The sequence below is a fragment of the Salvelinus alpinus genome, chromosome 11, assembly GCF_045679555.1.
Source record: "Salvelinus alpinus chromosome 11, SLU_Salpinus.1, whole genome shotgun sequence".
Taxonomy (NCBI): Eukaryota; Metazoa; Chordata; class Actinopteri; order Salmoniformes; family Salmonidae; genus Salvelinus; species Salvelinus alpinus.
This window is the reverse complement of record NC_092096.1, coordinates 46,554,145-46,574,950: the sequence shown is the minus strand read 5'-3', so window position 1 is coordinate 46,574,950 and position 20,806 is coordinate 46,554,145. Positions and strand designations below refer to the sequence as shown.

The 20,806-nt window shown below is 43.1% G+C and overlaps 1 protein-coding gene across 5 annotated transcripts in view; it reads right to left on the bottom strand.

Annotated features, from left to right (window-relative positions):
- Nucleotides 1-20,806, bottom strand: part of LOC139534255 (sodium/potassium/calcium exchanger 2-like) — a 179,247-nt gene that overhangs the window by 141,794 nt on the left and 16,647 nt on the right. For all 5 annotated transcript variants that reach the window (XM_071333260.1, XM_071333258.1, XM_071333259.1 and 2 more), the window contains one exon: nt 15,169-16,323. In XM_071333260.1, coding sequence (XP_071189361.1) covers nt 15,169-16,083 — 915 coding nt within the window. In that variant the 5' untranslated portion in view covers nt 16,084-16,323. The remainder of the gene's footprint in view (nt 1-15,168; nt 16,324-20,806) is intronic.

Here is a 20,806-nt window from a genome sequence, read left to right as displayed (position 1 = left end):
ACATCGGCGTTAAACTAGACATCGGGCCGATACCAATGTTGGCATTTTTAGCTAATATCGTCCGATTCCGATATGTTCACCGATATATCGTGCATCCCATTTGTGGCCGTAATGCACCCTAAAAAAAATCTGCGTTGTGCCCTTTTCCCGGAGTGTGCTGCGCAATCCAAAGCATCTCTCACTCACACTGCTCTCCGTCACATGATCGGGTCTTTTTCACAGGCTAAGTTAAGACAGACACATCGGGGAGCGTTCTTATCCAATTTCGAGGTGCATATTGAAGATATTGGATGAACTGTTCACATTTACTTTTTGTCAGCCAACAAGATGAGTAGACCTAACGAACAGCAAAAGCACAAACCTATGTCAATCTACTATCTCCCATACTACAAAAGTCGACCAATTCTATTCTGTGTGAGAGAAAAAATATTCCAAACAGTCTGGGGACAGTTGTGGCATGGAATAGATTCCAAATTAATACAACCACTAGCATCAGACATTTTTTTTATGCAATGTGGCTGACGCAACAAATCAGAACGTTTAGCTTAAAATGCTAATAAACTATTAGGCTATTTCGTCACTTTATAAGCGCAACAATGCACACATGGTAGTAGGCTATAAGCGCGAATGTTCCATTAGTGGAAAACACCATTATCAAATGTGACCGCAAATGCAATTATGCATGTAATGCTTTTATTATAAAGGTGAATTTTTATGGTGAAAATTATCTTCCCCAAAAATGAAACTCACAGACTGCTTACAGTGGGGAGAACAAGTATTTGATACACTGCCGATTTTGCAGGTTTTCCTACTTACAAAGCATGTAGAGGTCTGTCATTTTTATCATAGGTACACTTCAACTGTGAGAGACGGAATCTAAAACAAAAATCCAGAAAATCACATTGTATGATTTTTAAGTAATTAATTTGCATTTTATTGCATGACATAAGTATTTGATCACCTACCAACCAGTAAGAATTCCGGCTCTCACAGACCTGTTAGTTTTTCTTTAAGAAGCCCTCCTGTTCTCCACTCATTACCTGTATTAACTGCACATGTTTGAACTCGTTACCTGTATAAAAGACACCTGTCCACACACTCAATCAAACAGACTCCAACCTCTCCACAATGGCCAAGACCAGAGAGCTGTGTAAGGACATCAGGGATGAAATTGTAGACCTGCACAAGGCTGGGATGGGCTACAGGACAATAGGCAAGCAGCTTGGTGAGAAGGCAACAGCTGTTGGTGCAATTATAAAAAAATGGAAGAAGTTCAAGATGATGGTTAATCACCCTCGGTCTGGGGCTCCATGCAAGATCTCACCTCGTGGGGAATCAATGATCATGAGGAAGGTGAGGGATCAGCCCAGAACTACACGGCAGGACCTGGTCAATGACCTGAAGAGAGCTGGGACCACAGTCTCAAAGAAAACCATTAGTAACACACTACGCCGCCATGGATTAAAATCCTGCAGCGCACGCAAGGTCCCCCTGCTCAAGCCAGCGCATGTCCAGGTTCGTCTGAAGTTTGCCAATGACCATCTGGATGATCCAGAGGAGGAATGGGAGAAGGTCATGTGGTTTGATGTGACAAAAATAGAGCTTTTTGGTCTAAACTCCACTCGCCGTGTTTGGAGGAAGAAGAAGGATGAGTACAACCCCAAGAACACCATCCCAACCGTGAGGCATGGAGGTGGAAACATCATTCTTTGGGGATGCTTTTCTGCAAAGGGCACAGGGCGGCTACACTGTATTGAGGGGAGGATGGATGGGGCCATGTATCGCGAGATCTTGGCCAACAACCTCCTTCCCTCAGTAAGAGCATTGAGATGGGTCGTGGCTGGGTCTTCCAGCATGACAACGACCCAAAACACACAGCCAGGGCAACTAAGGAGTTGCTCCGTAAGAAGCATCTCAAGGTCCTGGAGTGGCCTAGCCAGTCTCCAGACCTGAACCCAATAGAAAATCTTTGGAGGGAGCTGAAAGTCCGTATTGCCCAGCGACAGCCCCGAAACCTGAAGGATCTGGAGAACGTCTGTATGGAGGAGTGGGCCAAAATCCCTGCTGCAGTGTGTACAAACCTGGTCAAGAACTACAGGAAACGTATGATCTCTGTAATTGCAAACAAAGGTTTCTGTACCCAATATTAAGTTCTGCTTTTCTGATGTATCAAATACTTATGTCATGCAATAAAATGCAAATGAATTACTTAAAAATCATACAATGTGATTTTCTGGATTTTTGTTTTAGATTCTGTCTCTCACAGTTGAAGTGTATCTATGATAAAAATTACAGACCTCTACATGCTTTGTAAGTAGGAAAACCTGCAAAATCGGCAGTGTATCAAATACTTGTTCTCCCCACTGTATATATGCCAGTGAGGCTCTACACCCCTTGTAAAGTGGATTAATGTGCTTAAGTTATTTGGACACTTTAGTTATGATGCAAACCTTATGAAAACATATAGGCCTATGGGCTAAGCTACATGAGGTGTGTGACTATGATTCGAACAAGTCGCAAAAACAAGACACTGTTTCTTATGCTGGGCATCATTCACAAGTGATAGGCTAATATTCTCACCCATCAGACTATTCTTGATTTAATCTTGTCTTTACATATACTAAATAATATGTGTGAAATTTGTTTTGATTTAGACCATTATCATGCACCTGTATCTAAACAGGGGCAGCGGGGAAAAAATGCATGTCATCTATGCACTTAAATAGTGAATGGAGGATGCTTTTCCTTGTGGTTTATATTTACTCCTGTTGTAAATATAAGCAATGTGCTAAATTTTTGGAAAGTTAAAAAAAGTAATATAGTAGGCCTAGCCTATAGAAAGCTCAAGGGATCCTCCTCTTTTTATTAGTAGCCATCACTCTGTTTTCTCCCGCAATTGCATAGCCTATAGAAATATTGCGCAACATGAGCTCATGGGCTCTCATGAAGTGTTTTATTAGATTTTCGAATACATTTGCATTGATGTCAGAGTGATTAGAGGGACAATAGAGTGCTGAGTTCCAGGCAGTTAGCAAGTTCGGTAGGCTACTAATGACCAGCAGCAGCATCAGAGCTTGGAGAAGCCTAATTACCATGACTAAACGGTCATGTGGAATTTGACTGCCTTCATGACTCATGACTGCTGGTGAGGCGGAATACAGTCACCGCAACAGCCCTTAAGATGGGACAAAAGGGAATGATACACCCTCTCAAATTCATAGACAGCTCTAGATGCAAGGACTGTCAGTCCATGACATCAACATGATAGTTTTAAACATATGTAAAACCTTGTATTTTAAGTTATGATAAAGACATTTGCCCTAAGGTCATGAGGAAGTTATAACATTTTCAAGAATCAAATGGTTAAATATCAAGAATTGAAATTGGACAGATTCCTGGATCCCAAGCTGTGACCAAAAGCACTAATTCCTTCAAACCTTGATGCCTACAACAGGGTGAAGTCAATTCCAATTGAATGCAGTCAATTCAGTGCCTCGCTTGACGTTTTTATCCAAGTTTTCTGTTGGACTGCCCAATGTAAATTTAGCTAAACCCATTGCATTCAACTAACCATGTCCAATGCATCGCTTTCATTGAAAACTAAGACTGATGATTCAAAATTTTCACTGGTTTTGAAATACCCATAGATTAGTTACGATTAGTTACGAATGCCCAGTTTATAAGATCAACCATAGCACTCCCAGGTTCTTCTGCTCTTACACTCTCTGTGGCACACAATGTTCTCATTAGCATCCAGCTTTTTCCAAACCTCATGATCACAGCACAAGTCGCCTCGCCTGAGCCTGTCTCATCGCCATGGCGATGGCAGAATGCCAATCACCAACTGAAGGCTCAGTTCTGTCTGAGTTTTCACCATGTGCCCCCCTCCTGCTCTCCCTGTTTGTTTTATGCTTATGGCAGCACTGTGTGAGACAGTATGGAGACAACACACTGTCATGCAATTGCTTCAGGGATTACTCACCCCATTCCTCACCCTATTATTACCAGATGTTCGTGTTACTGCATGTCAAAGGTAATTGACCTTGTGCTACAAGAGAGGATGCCTTAATTCTTCTCCACTAGATATTTGTCTAGTTACTGGGCTAAGGCCTACAGTCCTACCTCTGATAAATGCTTGAGGGGATTTATGCTCTTATGCAAATGTTGTTTAAAAGGATGTCTAAGACAAAGACAAAGTTCAGTAAGACTTTACATAAGGAATACAAGCGCAATCATATCAGCGCGAAGTAAAGTTCCAGAAGCTTCTGGCATGTGCAGATCACATTCTGAGCATGTGTGGATCATGTTCTTTGCATGCTACTCAGGATAATGGTGCTTGTTTAATTAAGTTAGATCAATGTCTGCAAGATCACATATGATAGTATTCTACATAACAGAACCTAATATAATAGTTTAGTTACTGTAAGACAAAAACACACCGCATTTTTCACTCATGTGGCCTAAACTCAACAGTGCGCCACTAGGCAAAATACAGAGACTACAGTTTGTTGGCACCATCTGCTCTAAAAATTGTTTATTGTACATAATTGAAAACAACACTGTATAACTCGAGAAGATCTCGAGCATATCCCCATGAAACTGACTGAGATCAAATGGTTGGTATGCAGATGCCGCATAGAAACTAAACTATGCTATTACAGTGCCCTCCACTAATATTGGCACCCTTGGTAAATATGAGCAAAAATGTCTTTGCTGTTTATCCTCTTGGTCTCTCATTCAAAATATTCACAAAAACGAACCTTTAATTGAAGTAAAATGATCGAAAGAAATAAAGGACCGTGTTCCACAATTTTTGGCACCCCTAGAAATTCTTATGAATAAAATCTAACTGAAGTATATTCTCATTCATATTGTACGTTCTTAATTTAACGTGAGCGATTAGGAACACTTAAGTATAAATTCATGACATCCTGTTTCACTGGGGTATAAATATGAGGTGACACACAGGCCGAGTTCCCATAGTCATCCATCACTATGGGAAAGACACGAGAATTCCAGTAATGATGTGAGACAAAAGGTTGTTGAGCTGCACAAATCAGGAAATGGCTATAAGAAAATAGCTCAACGGTTGAAAATGCCCATTTCCACTATCAGGGCAATAATTAAGAAGTCTAAAGCAACTGGAGATGTTAACAATCGGCCTGGAAGAGGACGTGTGTCTATATTGACCCCACGCACAGTGAGGAGGATGGTTAGAGTGGCCAAAAAATCTCCAAGAATCCCAGCTGGAGAATTGCAGACGTTAGTTGGGTCTTGGGGTCAGAAAGTCTCCAAAACTATGATCAGACGCCACCTACATAACCACAAGTTGTTTGGGAGGGTTGCCATAAAAAAGCCTTTACAACAAACTGTGTAATGGTAATGCTGTTTAATCAGCTTCTTGATATGCCACACCTGTCAGGAGGATGGATTATCATGGCAAAGGAGAAATGCTCACTAACAAGGATGTAAATAAATCTGTGCAAAACATTTTAGAGAAAGAAGCTTTTTGTACATATGGAAAATTTTACACTCTACATGTTGTGCTTATCTTTTTGCTTGGTAACACACACACACACACACACACACACACACACACACACACACACACACACACACACACACACACACACACACACACACACACACACACACACACACACACACACACACACACACACACACACACACACACACAAAAACAATGGTCCATTAAAATAGCATCAAATTAATCAGAAACACTGTGTAGACATTGTTAATGCTGTAAATGACTATTGTAGCTGGAAACGGCTGATATCTACATAGGCGTACAGAGGCCCATTATCAGCAACCAACTGTGTTCCAATGGCACGTTGTGTTAGCTAATCCAAGTTTATAATTTTTAAAGGCTAATTGATCATTAGAAAACCCTTTTGCAATTATGCTAGCACAGCTGAAAACTGTTGTTCTAATTAAAGAAGCAATAAAACTGGCCTTCTTTAGACTAGTTGAGTATCTGGAGCATCAGCATTTATGGGTTCGATTACAGGCTCGAAATGGCCAGAAACAAAGACCTTTCTTCTGAAACTCGCCAATCTATTCTTGTTCTGAGAAATTAAGGCTATTTCAGTCGAGAAATTGCCAAGAAACGGAAGATTTGGTACAACGCTGTGTACTACTCCCTTCACAGAACTGCGCAAACTGGCTCTAACCAGAATAGAAAGAGGAGTGGGAGGCCCAGGTGCACAACTGAGCAAGAGGACAAGTACATTAGAGTGTCTAGTTTGAGAAACAGATGCCTAACAAGTCCTCAACTGGCAGCTTCATTAAATAGTACTCGCAAAACACCAGTCTCAACGTCAACAGTGAAGAGGTGACTCCGGGATGCTGGCCTTCTAGGCAGAGTTGCAAAGAAAAAGCCATATCTCAGACTTGCCAATAAAAAGAAAGGATTAAGATGGGCAAAAGAACACAGTAACTGGACAGAGGAACTCTGCCGTGAAGGCCAGCACCCCGGAGTCGCCTCTTCACTATTGACGTGTTTTGCGGGTACTATTTAATGAAGCTCCCAGTTGAGGAATTGAATTTAAAATGGGTTGAATTGTGATATCACCTGCCCACTACATGTTAAAGTGGAATTATGTTTTCCTGAGTATTTACAGATGAATTACAAATGAAAAACTGAAATATGTTTGAGTAAATAAGCATTCAGCCCCTCTGTTATGGAAAGTCTAAGATCAGTGCTTAACAAGTCATATAATAAGTTGCATGGACTCACTCTGTGTGCATATAAAATATATGTTTGGGGAAAATCCAATTCAACACATTACTGAGTACCACACTCCATATTTTAAAGCTTAGTGGTGGCTGCATCATTATGGGTATGCTTGTAATCATTAAGAACTGAGGAGTATTTTTGTTTAAAAAATTAATGGAATGGTGCTAAGCACAAGCAAAATCCTAAAGGAAAACCTTGTTCAGTCTGCTTCCACCACACATTGGAAGATTAATTCACTTTTCAGCAGGACAATAACCTAAAACACAAAGCCAAATCTACACTGGAGTTGACAGTGAATGTTCGTGAGTGGCTGAGTTACAGTTTTGACTTAAACCTACTTGAAAATCGATGGCAAGACCTGAAAATGGTTAACTACCAATAATCAACAACCAATTTGATAGAGCTTGAAGAATTTTGAAAAGAATAATGGTCACAATCCAGGTGTAGAAAGCTCATAGAGACTTAACCAGAAAGAATTACAGCTGAATATAGCCTGCCAAAGGTGCTTATACAAAGTATTGACTCAGGGGTGTGCATACTTACAGTACAAGTCAAAAGTTTGCACACACTTTTTCTTTATTTGTACTATTTTCTACATTGTAGAATAATAGTGAAGTCGTCAAAACTATGAAATAACACATATGGAATCATGTAGTAACCAAAAAAGTGTTAAACAAATCAAAATATATTTTTGATTTTAGATTCTTCAAAGTAGTCACCCTTTGCCTTGATAACTCTTGGCATTCACTCAACTAGCTTCACCTGGAATGCTTTTCCAACAGTCTTGAAGGAGTTCCCACATATGCTGAGTACTTGTTGTGTGCTTTTCCTTCACTCTGCGGTACAACTCATCCCAAACCATCTCAATTGGGTTGAGGTCGGGTGATTGTGGAGGTCAGGATGCAGCACTCCATCACTATCCTCCTTGGTCAAATAGCCCTTACACAGCCTGGAGGTATGTTGGGTCATTTTCCTGTTGAAAGACAAATGATAGTCCTACTAAGCGCAAACCAGATGGGATGGCGTATCGCTGCAGAATGCTGTGGTAGACATGATGGTTAAGTGTGCCTTGAATTCTAAATGAAATCACTGAGAGTGTCACCAACAAATGCCCCCTCAGACCATGACATACCCTCCTCCATGCTTCACGGTGGGAACCACTCCTACTCTGCATCTCACAAAGACACAGCGGTTGGAACCAGAAAATCTCAAATTTGGACTCATCAGAACAAAGGACAGATTTCCACCGGTCTAATGTCCATTGCTCGTGTTTCTTGACCCAAGCAAGTCTCTTCTTCTTATTGGTGTCCGTTAGTAGTGGATTCATTGCTGCAATTTCACCATGAAGGCCTGATTCACACAGTCTCCTCTGAACAGTTGGATGTTGAGATGTGTCTGTTGAATTCTGTGAAGCATTTATTTCCTCTGCAGCAGAGGTAACTCTGGGTCTTCCTTTCCTGTGGCGGTCCTCATGAGAGTCAGTTTCACCATAACGCTTGATGGTTTTTGCAACTGCACTTGAAGAAACTTTAAACGTTTTTGAAATGTTCCATATTGACTGACCTTCATGTCTTAAAGTAATGATGGACTGTCGTTTCTTTTTGCTTATTTGAGCTGTTCTTGGGCTTTGTCTTTTACCAAATAGGGCTATCTTCTGTATACCACCCCTACCTTGTCACAACATAACTGATTGGCTCAAACGCAATAAGGAAAGAAATTTGACAAATTAACTTTTAACAAGGCACACCTGTTAATTGAAATGCATTCCAGGTGACTACCTCATGAAGCTGGTTGAGATAATGCCAAGAGTTTGCAAAGCTGTCATGAAGGCAAAGGGTGGCTACTTTGAAGAATCTCAAATATAAAATATATTTTGATTTGGTTACTACATGATTCCATATGTGTTATTTCATAGTTTTGATGTCTTCATTATTCTACAATGTAGAAAATAGTTTTAAAAAATGGAATGAGTAGGTATTACTGTATTTAATTTTCATTTTACTGGTTACTACATTTTCACTTTTTTGGTTACTACATGATTCCATATGTGTTATTTCATAGTTTTGATAACTTCATTATTCTACAATGTAGAAAATAGTTTTAAAAAATGGAATGAGTAGGTATTACTGTATTTAATTTTCATTTTACTGTAAAACATTTCCATTATGGGGTACTGTGTACAGATGGGTGACATTAAAAAATATATATTTGATCCATTTCGAATGCAGGGTGTAACACAACAAAATGTGGAATAAGTCAAGGGGTATGAATACTTTCTGAAGGCACTGTATACATAATTCTGCAAAGAATAAGGACTCTCAAGTGTAAAATCATTGACATAAAGATATTTAGTGATAATGTCAGAATCTAACAGCTCAGCGTCCAACACAATTTGGTCTGTAGCTAAAAGGGCAGTGGTGGAGGCATTCCTCAGCCGGCCATGATAGGAGAGACTTAAATATGCCATAAGTGATAATTGAGCTGTGGGGATGAGAAAAGAGACAAGCATGGTTGATCGACTCATCTGTGTATCCACCTTTTTGGACTTGTTTTTCTGTTATTTTCTCCAGTCGTCTCATGCATTGCATCTCAAGGTCAACTGAATCTCCTCTTTGCTCTGGCACTCCCTGTTGCATTCTTATTAGGTTTATTTCACTCACTAGTAGCAGCCAGAAGCCAAAATACATCACTATAGACACAACACACTCATTTTCAATACCTTATATTTTGAAAGCTTTACTAGATTCTCACTTGGGAATGAACATATCAAGCACCTAGCCAACCTTGAATGTATGTGAATTCTAGAGTCTATTTGATGTTTGATTCCCAGTATTGTGTTGTGTGACCTCCAATGAAATATCCTTTATCTACTTAAAGTAAATCCTGATGTATTTAAAGCTTTACAGTACAGCTTTCTGGGATCATATCTCAAAAACTAATTTTCATCTCGTGTCACAAAGTAACCTAAATCCATCCGGATAACCTCAACAACAGTATCAAATTGCTATGGAATATATTCCCTTTGCACCCCAGTGTCATTGAAGATAGCATTCTATGCTCTGTGAAGTCAATGGATTCCTATAGATATACATGTATCACAAGGAAGATACCAGTCATCATTTGTGAATAAACGAAACATATTTTACAGCATAATTTAACCTGAGGGAGTATTTCAAGATTCTTTGAATTTCTTAATGAGAGCGACTGAAAGACAGATGGAGTAAGACCATTGTACCACAGTGGCAATTTTGTGTACAGAAACTGTTTCTCCTTGCAATGAGGCAATCATACTAATAATCATACTTTAAGGACTGAGATCTAACATCTTTTGGATATCTTCATTTTTATATATATTTAAACCCTTATATATATTTAAACCCATTTCAAAACAGACCTTCCTTTGACATTTTCAAATGAAATTTGGTTTGTCAAACCGGGACACAATTTGTCCAGCTTAACCTAGAATGACACTGTCATTTTTATTAATCCCACAGAGGAATAATGTGAGGCAGCTTGGGTGACACAGGCCAATGCCATTTCAACAGAAGAAAACTAAGTCTGAAAATATCTGAGAAACTTTGATTTGTAGTGTAATGTCACTAGTGGAATGAAGAAAAAAACTGCTTTATTTCGTTGTATAAAAATATTAAATAAATGGTGACTATGTTGGGCAATTTGTGTGAAAATAAATTCAAAAATGTACATGAAATGTGTTTTCATCAGACATTGTACAAAGAAAACAAACAATCTCCATTTTCCATTTCCCTTTTTTTATTAGTAGGATATATTTTTGACGTTGGTACCAACATTTATGTGATTACTACATTGTGCATTTCTAGGATATACAATGCCTTCAGAAAGTATTCATATCCCTTGACTTATTCCACATTTTGTTGTGCTACAGCCTAAATTCAAAATTGATTAAAATAATAAGAATAATTCTCACCCATCTACACACAACACACCATATTGGCAAACTGAAAACAATAACCCATAATGGCAAGCCATTTTCAAGTCTTTCCATAGATGTTATGTCAAATCTGTAACTAGGCACTCAGGAACATTCAATGCATCTTGATACTGTAAGCAACTCCAGCATATATTTGACTTTGTGTTTTAGGTTAAAGTACTGCTGAAAGGTGAATTTGTCTGCCTGTGTCTGCTGTAAATGCTTTGCTCTATTTCATTTATTTTTATCCAAAAAAAATCCCAGTCCTTGCCGATGACAAGCATACATACCCATAACATGATGCAGCCACCACCATGCTGGTACTCAGTGATGTGTTGTATTGGATTCAACCCAAACATAACACTTTGTATTCAGGACAGAAAGTTAATTTCTTTGCCAATTTCCTTTTTCAGTTTTACATTAGTGCCTTATTGTAAACAGGAAGCATGTTTAGGATTTTTTTATTCTGTACAGGCTTCCTCCTTTTCACTTTTCATTTAGGTAAGTATTGTGGAGTAACTACAATGTTGTTGATCCATCCTCAGTTTTACTACCATCACTGCCATTAAACTCTGTAACTGTTTTAAAGTCACCATCAACCTCATGGTGAAATCCCTAAGCGGTTTCCTTCCTCTCCAGCAACTGAATTAGGGAGGATGCCTGTATCATTGTAGTGACTGGGTGTAGTGATAGGGCAGAAATGTACAGATAACTGTATTGATACACCATCCAAAGTGTAATTAATAGGTTCACCATGCTCCAAGGTATATTAAATGTCTGCTTCTTTTTTTTTTTACCCATCTACTAATATGTGCCCTTCTTTACGAGGCATTGGAAAACCTCTCTGCTCTTTGTGGTTGAATCTGTGTTTGAAATTCACTGCTCAACTGAGGAACCTTACAGATAACTGTATGTGTGGGGTACAGAGATAAGGTAGTCGTTCAAAAATAATGTTTTATTTCCCAAAGAGTGAGTGATTTGTTAAGAAATATTTAATCCTGAACTTACACTATATATACAAAAGTATGTGGACACCCCTTCAAATTTGTCGATTTGGCTATTTCAGCCACACCGTTGCTGACAGGTGTATAAAATTGAGTAAACAGCAATGCAATCTCCATAGACAAACATTGGCAGTAGAATTGTCCATACTGAAGAGCTCAGTGACTTTCAACATGGCACCGTCATAGGATGCCACCTTTCCAACAAGTCAGTTCGTCAAATTTCTGCCCTGCTAGAGCTGCCCTGGTCAACTGTAAGTGCTGTTATTGTGAAGTCGAAATGTCTAGGAGCAACAATGGCTCAGCTGCAAAGTGGTAGGCCACACAAGCTCACAGAACGGAACCGCCGAGTGCTGAAGCGCTGTAAAATCGAGTGTCCTCGGTTGCAACACTCCCTACCGAGTTCCAAACTGCCTCTGGAAGCAACGTCAGCACCAGAACTGTCTGGGTTTTCATGGCTGAGCAGCCACACACAAGCCTAACATCATGTGCAAACATCATGTGCAAAGCCAAGCGTCGGCTGGAGTGGTGTAAAACTCACTGCCATTGGACTCTGGAGCAGTGAAAACGTGTTCTCTGGAGTGATGAATCACGCTTGACCATCTGGCATTCTGATGGACAAATCTGGGTTTGGCGGATGCCAGGGGAGCGCTACCTGCCCGAAGGCATTTTGCCAACTGTAAACTTTGTTGGAAGAGGAATAATGGTCTGGGGCTGTTTTCATGGTTTGGGCTAGCCCCCTTAGTTCCAGTGAAGGGAAATCTTAACGCTAATGACATCCTAGACAATTCTGCGCTTCCAACTTTGGCAACAGTTTGGGGAAGGACCTTTCCTGTTTCAGCATGACAATTTCCCCGTGCACAAAGCGAGGTCCATACAGAAATAGTTTGTCGATCGTTGTGGAAGAACTTGACTGGCCTGCACAGAGCCCCAACGTCAACCCCATCGAACACCTTTGGGATGAATTGGAACACTGACTGCGAGCCAGGCCTAATCACCCAACATCAGTGCCCGACCTCACTTATGCTCTTGTGGCTGAATGGAAGCAAGTCTCATAGGTGTGTTCCATTATCTAGTGGAAAGCCTTCCCAAAAGAGTGGAGGCTGTTATAGCAACAAAGGGAGGGGACCAACTCCATATTAATGCCCAGGATTTTGCAATGAGATGTTCGACGAGCAGGTGTCCACATACCTTTGGTCATGTAGTGTATTTAGACTTGCCATAACAAAACGGTTGAATACTTATTGACTCCGAACATTTTAGCTTTCATTTTTAATGACACTGAACAAAAATATAAACACAATTTTCAAGATTTTACTGAGTTACAGTTCATGTAAGTGGCCTGTGTTGTCCCACTCCTCTTCAGTGGCTGTGCGAAGTTCCTGGAAATTGGTGGGAACTGGAACACGCTGTTGTACATGTCGATCCAGAGCATCTCAAACATACTCAATGGGTTATATCTCTGGTGAGTATGCAGGCCATGGAAGAACTGGGACATTGTCCGCTTCCAGGACGCCATACACGCTGTCTGCCATCTGCCCGGTACAGTTGAAACCGGGATTCATCCATGAAGTGTAGACTTCTCCAGTGGCCATCAAAGGCCAGACTGCAGTCAGGTCAAGACTCTGGTGAGGACGACCAGCTTGGTTATGAGCTTGGTTTCTGACACTTTTTGCAGAAATTCTTCGGTTGTGCAAACCCACTTTCATCAACTGTCCGGGTGGCTGGTCTCAGTCGATCCCGCAAGTGAAGAAGCCAGAATTGGAAGTCCTGGGCTGGCATAGTTACACGTGGTCTGCAGTTGTGAGGCCAGTTGGACATACTGCGAAATTCTCTAAAAACGACATTGGAGGCAGCTTATAGATAAATGAACATTCAATTATCTGGCAACAGCTCTGGTGGACATTCCTGCAGTTGGCATGCCAATTGCACGCTCCCTAAAAATTCTAGACATCTGTGGCATTGTATTGTGTGACAAAACTGCAAAAAAAATGGTGGCCTTTTATTGTCCCCAGCACAAGGTGCACCTGTGTAATGATCATGCTGTTTAAACTGCTACTTGATATGCCACACCTGTAAAGTGGATTATCTTGGCAAAGGAGAAAGGGATGTAAACAAATTTCTGCACACATTTAGAGAGAAATACTATTTTTGTACATATTCAACATTTCTGGGATCTTTTATTTCAGCTCATGAAACATGGGACCAACACTTTACATTTTCCGTTTATATTTTCAGTGTAACTTGTAATAATTTAGAAAAACCTAATTCCACTGTGACATTATGTGACAGAAAATCTCAATTTAAACCCTTTTAAATTCAGGCTGCAGCATAACAAAATGTGGAAAAAGTAATTGGAACCTAAATTGATTGAGAAATTCATCAAAAGCCATATGTTGGACTTGTTCAGACTACCTTCAAAACAATCTATAGTGTAGTAGAGGGCTTAGTGTGTTGGAGTATTGTTGTAATTTCAAAACTTGCATTTTGAGGTTTGAGGATTTGTTTTTACTTGCACCATGCATGCACCGTGCATGTCCACCAAATCACCTGTAGAGGGAGTTCTGGGAGCTCTGACTGCATTTTCACAATAATTTATTGGTTGTACTCATAAAATAGGCCGTCATTGTAAATAAGAATTTGTTCTTATCTAACTTGCCTAGTGAAATAAAGGTTAAATAAAATAAAACAATCATGAAATACACATTTTTCATTTCAGAGCACAGGGTAAGCATTCAAAGCATTTAAACGACACCTGCAGTCTATAGGTCATAGGCCTAACCAAGTCCAAAATTGAATAAATATTGAAAACAAATTGAAATCTAGTCAGTCAGTCAATTCAGGTCAGTCAGTCAATTCAGGAAGTAACCTGATATTCTAATAGAAAAAAGGGTATCACTTCCTCAATTGACTGATTTATTATGAATTGATCCATCCCTTCATAGGCTGTGTGTGTGAGCATGTGCGTGTGTGTAGTGGGTTGGTGGCTGGGGATGGGGCTCCCGAGTGGCGTAGCGGTCTAAGGCACTGCATCTCAGTGCAAGAGGTGTCACAACAGACCCTGGTTTGATTCCAAGCTGTATTACAACCAGCCGTGATTTGGAGTCCCATAGGGTGGCGCACATTTGGCCCAGCATTGTCCGCGTTAGTGTTTGGCAGGGGTAGGCCGTCATTGTAAATAAGAATTTGTTCTTAACTTACTTGCCTAGTTAAATTAAGGTTACATTTTTTTTTTATTAAATGGGGGGGGGGGGGGTGTTTTATCCCATAAAAGGTCAAGTCTATCCGTTATTGTTGCATTTGTCTATTGTTGTTTTGTACAATACTGTGATCTGAGATTCTAACCGCTAGATTCAAATGGTCACATTCATTTGAAAGATAGAGAGGCAGAGGAAATGGTGATGAAGCTCTGTCGGGAAAGAGAGATAAAGAAAAATAGGGAAATAGATTAACAGACTCACCTTGGGCTGCACTTCCACCTCCACCACTTGATTCTTGTTCATGCAGCCTTTCACGAAGCCCTCCACGTTGCTGTTGAACTTCATAAAGATCACATAGGCGGCATAGGCTGAAAGTAACACAATACTTTCCCAATAGGAGATGTAGTTATCCAGGAAGAAACAGATGAGCATGATCAGGTCCATGATGTAGAAGGAGACGTCACGGAAGAGGGGCCACCAGGTCAGATTGAGGATCTCCCTGGAGAAGATGGCGCACATTCCAATGACAAAGAGAATGTTGAAGACAGCTGAGCCCACAATGGTCCCGATGCCCACATTGCTGTGGGAGACGAATACACCAATGACTGAAGTGAAGAGCTCCGGCGCCGACCCGCCTGCCGCCATGAAGGTGGCCCCCGCCACATCATCAGAGATGGCCAGCTTCTCTGTGATGACTGTCAGAGCGGGCACAAAGAACTCATCACACACAATGGCTAAAGAGATGAACATGTACAGCATCCCAAACATGTGGAGCACCACAGCGCCCTGGCGCCTCTCCTCCAGGGTGAACAGGTCCGTGGGGTAGTCCCCCTGGCTCTCGTTGCCGTCTGCCGAAGACCTCATTGCCACGGGAATGTCGGCTGACACATTGGGGTCCCTCTGGTGCTGTGTGGAAAGTAGAGTCCTGTGTGGAGTTGGGCCAGACTGAAGGATGGCCTCCTGGGGCCGGAGCGGCTCTGAGTAGGTCCCTGAGCTCCAGGTCAAGGCACTGAAGGAAAAGGAGATAGCGCTTATGGCTACCAGGCTGAATACAAAACCCAGGATTCGTATGGGCCTCATCTTTCTGCGCAGGTTCTGGTGGCGGTGCCTATTACATGTTGCACCCAGAAAGGGCCTTTGCACCACCATATCCAAGCAGGGCTGGTCCAAACCCATCTCTGTGGTGTGTGTGTGTGTGTGTGTGTGTGTGTGTGTGTGTGTGTGTGTGTGTGTGTGTGTGTGTGTGTGTGTGTGTGTGTGTGTGTGTGTGTGTGTGTGTGTGTGTGTGTGTGTGTGTGTGTGTGTGTGTGTCTTCACTGTCAATGGTTTGGTCCTGCCTTAGGCTTCAAACAACATGGGAGGATTCCAGAAGCTTTCCAGGGTCCGGATTGCCCATTGATGTCTTCATATTAGCCTCTAAAAACAAGATTTTGATAGAAATGAAAGAGAAAAAGAAAAGGAGGAAGCGTCAACATATAGAACTCACACACAGCAACAAACTATTAGCTGTCACATGCCTACCTCAATTCTGTAGTGAATTTAACACCACAACGTAGTCCTGACCAGTGGTTATCCAGTTATCCATACATGGGTTCAGAAGCAATAGTTATATCCAACTTTATCTTTTCAGAAATAAGCATATAACATTGGGGGGAAAATCTGCAAATGTTTGAATTCATAACATACTAATTGCCTACTCGGACAAATAGGGTTCATAATATAATATTTATCAAAATAAATCAACCCTACTAATGGCATGGTATCCAGGTAAAATTTATGCAAATAGCAGAATTCCACAAAATTATAGGCTTACTCGCAATGTGATACACCAAATGCCCTTGAAATAAAACGAACTTCAGTGATACCTTTATAAAGGTTATAGTTACAGACTAGCCCACTATACAATTGGATTGCGGTGTTGAAACCAGATCATCTATGTTATGTATTAGGGTTGTACCATTTGCACCTCCATACTTACCGTAGTTGTGATGCAGAGGATTATGGCTAATGTGTGTTGAGATGATCACATTCTGGATAAATGGTTGAACTGAACATAATTACAAAGAGGAAATTCTCCTGATTAAAATGGTGCCCGATTTGATTATTTTTTTTAAATATACACATTGTGAGATATTTGGCGAAATAGACAGGCATGCCTTTCCATAGGAAAACAACGTGGGGATCTCAGCGTTCCAAGGGCAAAAAGTATTTTGGGGCTAGCATTTGATGACAACCGAGCTCGCTGCCCAGACTTACATAATTAGAAAGAGGAGATTGTCATGATTAAAATGACGTCCGAATAATCTAAATATACACATTGCGAGATATTTGGCCTATAGGAAACAATGGGACGAACTCCATTATTTGTTGTTGTTAATATTTTAACTATAAACAACGTGAGCAGGTCTCATTGCCAACAATAGCGAAGCAGGCATTGTGACGTAGAACAATAAGCCGGGAATAGAATGTTCGGAAGGCGAGTTGGTGCCACGGTGTTCAATAGAACTAATAGGAGCTGGCAGTGTGAAAAATGCCCTAAAATAAGGCCTGTTTTTTTGTGACTACTTCAAAACAACGGCAAGCAGCTGGGAAATATGGTCGTACGGCGGATGCAATGAACTCGTTTTTATCAGAAAAAAGCGTTGTTAAAAATTTCATGTGTCCAGCATACAATTGAGAAATTAAAAATAATGTCTGGAACTGTTGAACAGTTTAATGAAAGTACTGAGCAGTGGAGCTCCATATACTGTACGTACAGAGCGGTTAGAATATTTTGTTATTGCAAATTACATTCTATAGATTTCTAACCATTTTGCGACCGATATTCAAGTGAATTGTAACGTCCTGACCAGAGTTCTTATGCGTTTTGCTTGTTTAGTGTTGGTCAGGACGTGAGCTGGGTGGGAATTCTATGTTGTGTGTCTAGTTCGTCTGTTTCTATGTTCAGCCTGATATGGTTCTCAATCAGAGACAGCTGTCAATCGTTGTCCCTGATTGAGAATCATATATAGGTGGCTTGTTTTGTGTTGGGGATTGTGGGTGGTTGTTTCCTGTCTCTGTGTTTATGTTCTGCACCAGATAGGACTGTCTCGGCTTTCACGTTTGTTGTTTTTGTAATGTTTGTTAATGTTCATCGTTTATTGTTTAATTAAACATGTTGAACACTAACTGCGCTGCATTTTGGTCCTCTCCTTCATCCCAGGAAGAAAGCCGTTACAGAACCACCCACCAAACCCGGATCAAGCAGCGGGTTAACGGGCAGCAGCGACAGCAGCAGTGGTTCAAGGAGGAATGGACATGGGAGGAGATTCTGGACGAAGAAGGACCCTGGGCAGAGCCAGAGGAGTGTCGCCGCCCAAAAGCGGAGCTGGAGGCATCTAAAGCGGAGAGGCGGCATTATGAGGCGCTAGCAAGGCAGAGCGGCTGGAAGCCCGAGAGGCTCACCCAAAAAAATCTTGGGGGGGGGGGGGGGCTAAAGGGGAGTGTGGCGAAGTCAGGTAGGAGACCTGCGCCAACTTCCCGGGCTTACCGTGGAGAGCGAGAGTACGGGCAGTACGTCTCCTCGGGCCGGTGTACATGGCACCAGCCTTACGCATGGTGTCCCCGGTTCGCCAACACAGCCCAGTGCGGGTTATTCCACCTCCCCGCACTGGAAGGGCTACGGGGAGCATGCAACCAGGTAAGGTTGGGCAGGCTCAGTGCTCAAGGGAGCCAGTACGCCTGCACGGTCCGGTATATCCGGCGCTACCTTCCCGCTCCAGCCCAGTACCACCAGTGCCTACACCACGCACCAGGCTTCCAGTGCGTCTCCAGAGCCCTGTTCCTCCTCCACGCACTCTCCCTGTGGTGCGTGTCTCCGGCCCAGTACCTCCAGTTCCGGCACCACGCACCAAGCCTCCTGTGCGTCTCCAGAGCCCTGTACGCACTGTGCCTTCTCCCCGCACTCCCCCTGAGGTGCGTGCTCTCAGCCCGGTACCACCAGTGCCTACACCACGCACCAGGCCTACTGTGCGCCTCAGCAGGTCAGAGTCGGCCGTCTGCCCAACGCCGCCTGCACTGCTCGTCTGTCCAGCGCCGTCTGAGCTGCCTGCCTGCCCAGCGCCGTCTGAACTGCCTGCACTGCTCGTCTGCTGAACGCCGCCTGCACTGCTCGTCTGTCCAGCGCCGTCTGAGCTGCCTGCCTGCCCAGCGCCGTCTGAACTGCCTGCGCTGCTCGTCTGCTCAACGCCGCCTGCACTGCTCGTCTGCCCAGCGCCGTCTGAGCTGCCTGCACTGCCTGCCTGCCCAGCACCGTCTAAGCCATCCGTCTGCCCAGCGCCGTCTGAGCCATCCGTCTGCCCAGCGCCGTCTGAGCCATCCGTCTGCCCAGCGCCATCTGAGCCATCCGTCTGCCACGAGCCATTAGAGCCGCCAGCCAGTCAGGAGCTGCCAGAGCCGCCAGCCAGTCAGGAGCTGCCAGAGTCGCCAGCCAGTCAGGAGCTGCCAGAGCCGCCAGCCAGTCAGGAGCTGCCAGAGCCGCCAGCCAGTCAGGAGCTGCCAGAGCCGCCAGCCAGTCAGGAGCTGCCAGAGCCGCCAGCCAGTCAGGAGCTGCCAGAGACGCCAGCCAGTCAGAAGCTGCCAGAGACGCCAGCCAGGAGCTGCCCTACAGTCATGAGCTGCCCTACAGTCATGAGCTGCCCTCCAGTCATGAGCTGCCCTCCAGTCATGAGCTGCCCTCCAGTCATGAGCTGCCCTCCAGTCATGAGCTGCCCTCCAGTCATGAGCTGCCCTCCAGTCATGAGCTGCCCTCCAGTCATGAGCTGCCCTCCAGTCATGAGCTGCCCTCCAGTCATGAGCTGCCCTCCAGTCATGAGCTGCCCTCCAGTCATGAGCTGCCCTCCAGTCATGAGCTGCCCTCCAGTCCGGAGCTGCCCTCCAGTCCGGAGCTGCCCTCTAGTCCGGAGCTGCCACCCAGTCCGGAGCTGCCACCCAGTCCGGAGCTGCCACCCAGTCCGGAGCTGCCACCCAGTCCGGAGCTGCCACCCAGTCCGGAGCTGCCATTCGTCCTGAGCGACCTCTCTGTCCTGAGCTACCTCTCTGTCCTGAGCTACCTCTCTGTCCTGAGCTACCTCCTAAATCATGTGGGGGCCTTGGGGAGGATTCTTAGGCCAAGGTCGTGGGCGAGGGTCGCCACTCAAAGGACGCTAAGGAGGGGGACAAAGACAGTGGTGGAGTGGTGTCCTCGTCCACCGCCGGAGCCGCCACCGCGGACAGATGCCCACCCAGACCCTCCCCTTGAGTTTTAGGGGTGCGTTCGGAGTCCGTACCTCAGGGGGGGGGGGGGGGGTACTGTAACGTCCTGACCAGAGTTCTTATGCGTTTTGCTTGTTTAGTGTTGGTCAGGACGTGAGCTGGGTGGGAATTCTATGTTGTGTGTCTAGTTCGTCTGTTTCTATGTTCAGCCTGAAATGGTTCTCAAGCAGAGACAGCTGTCAATCGTTGTCCCTGATTGAGAATCATATATAGGTGGCTTGTTTTGTGTTGGGGATTGTGGGTGGTTGTTTCCTGTCTCTGTGTTTATGTTCTGCACCAGATAGGACTGTCTCGGCTTTCACGTTTGTTGTTTTTGTAATGTTTGTTAATGTTCATCGTTTATTGTTTAATTAAACATGTTGAACACTAACTGCGCTGCATTTTGGTCCTCTCCTTCATCCCAGGAAGAAAGCCGTTACATGAATATAAAAAAATTAAAACGCATAAAGAAAATCTGCGCATTTTCCCACCAGTGGTGTGTTTCCTCCAAACAGACTTGTTGTGGATAAAAATCACTGCATTGTGACATAAGCGGAAAAATACATTTTGTGTGCACTAAGTTTTCATGTACCAAATAAAAATCTAAAGTTCAATACGTTTCCATTGC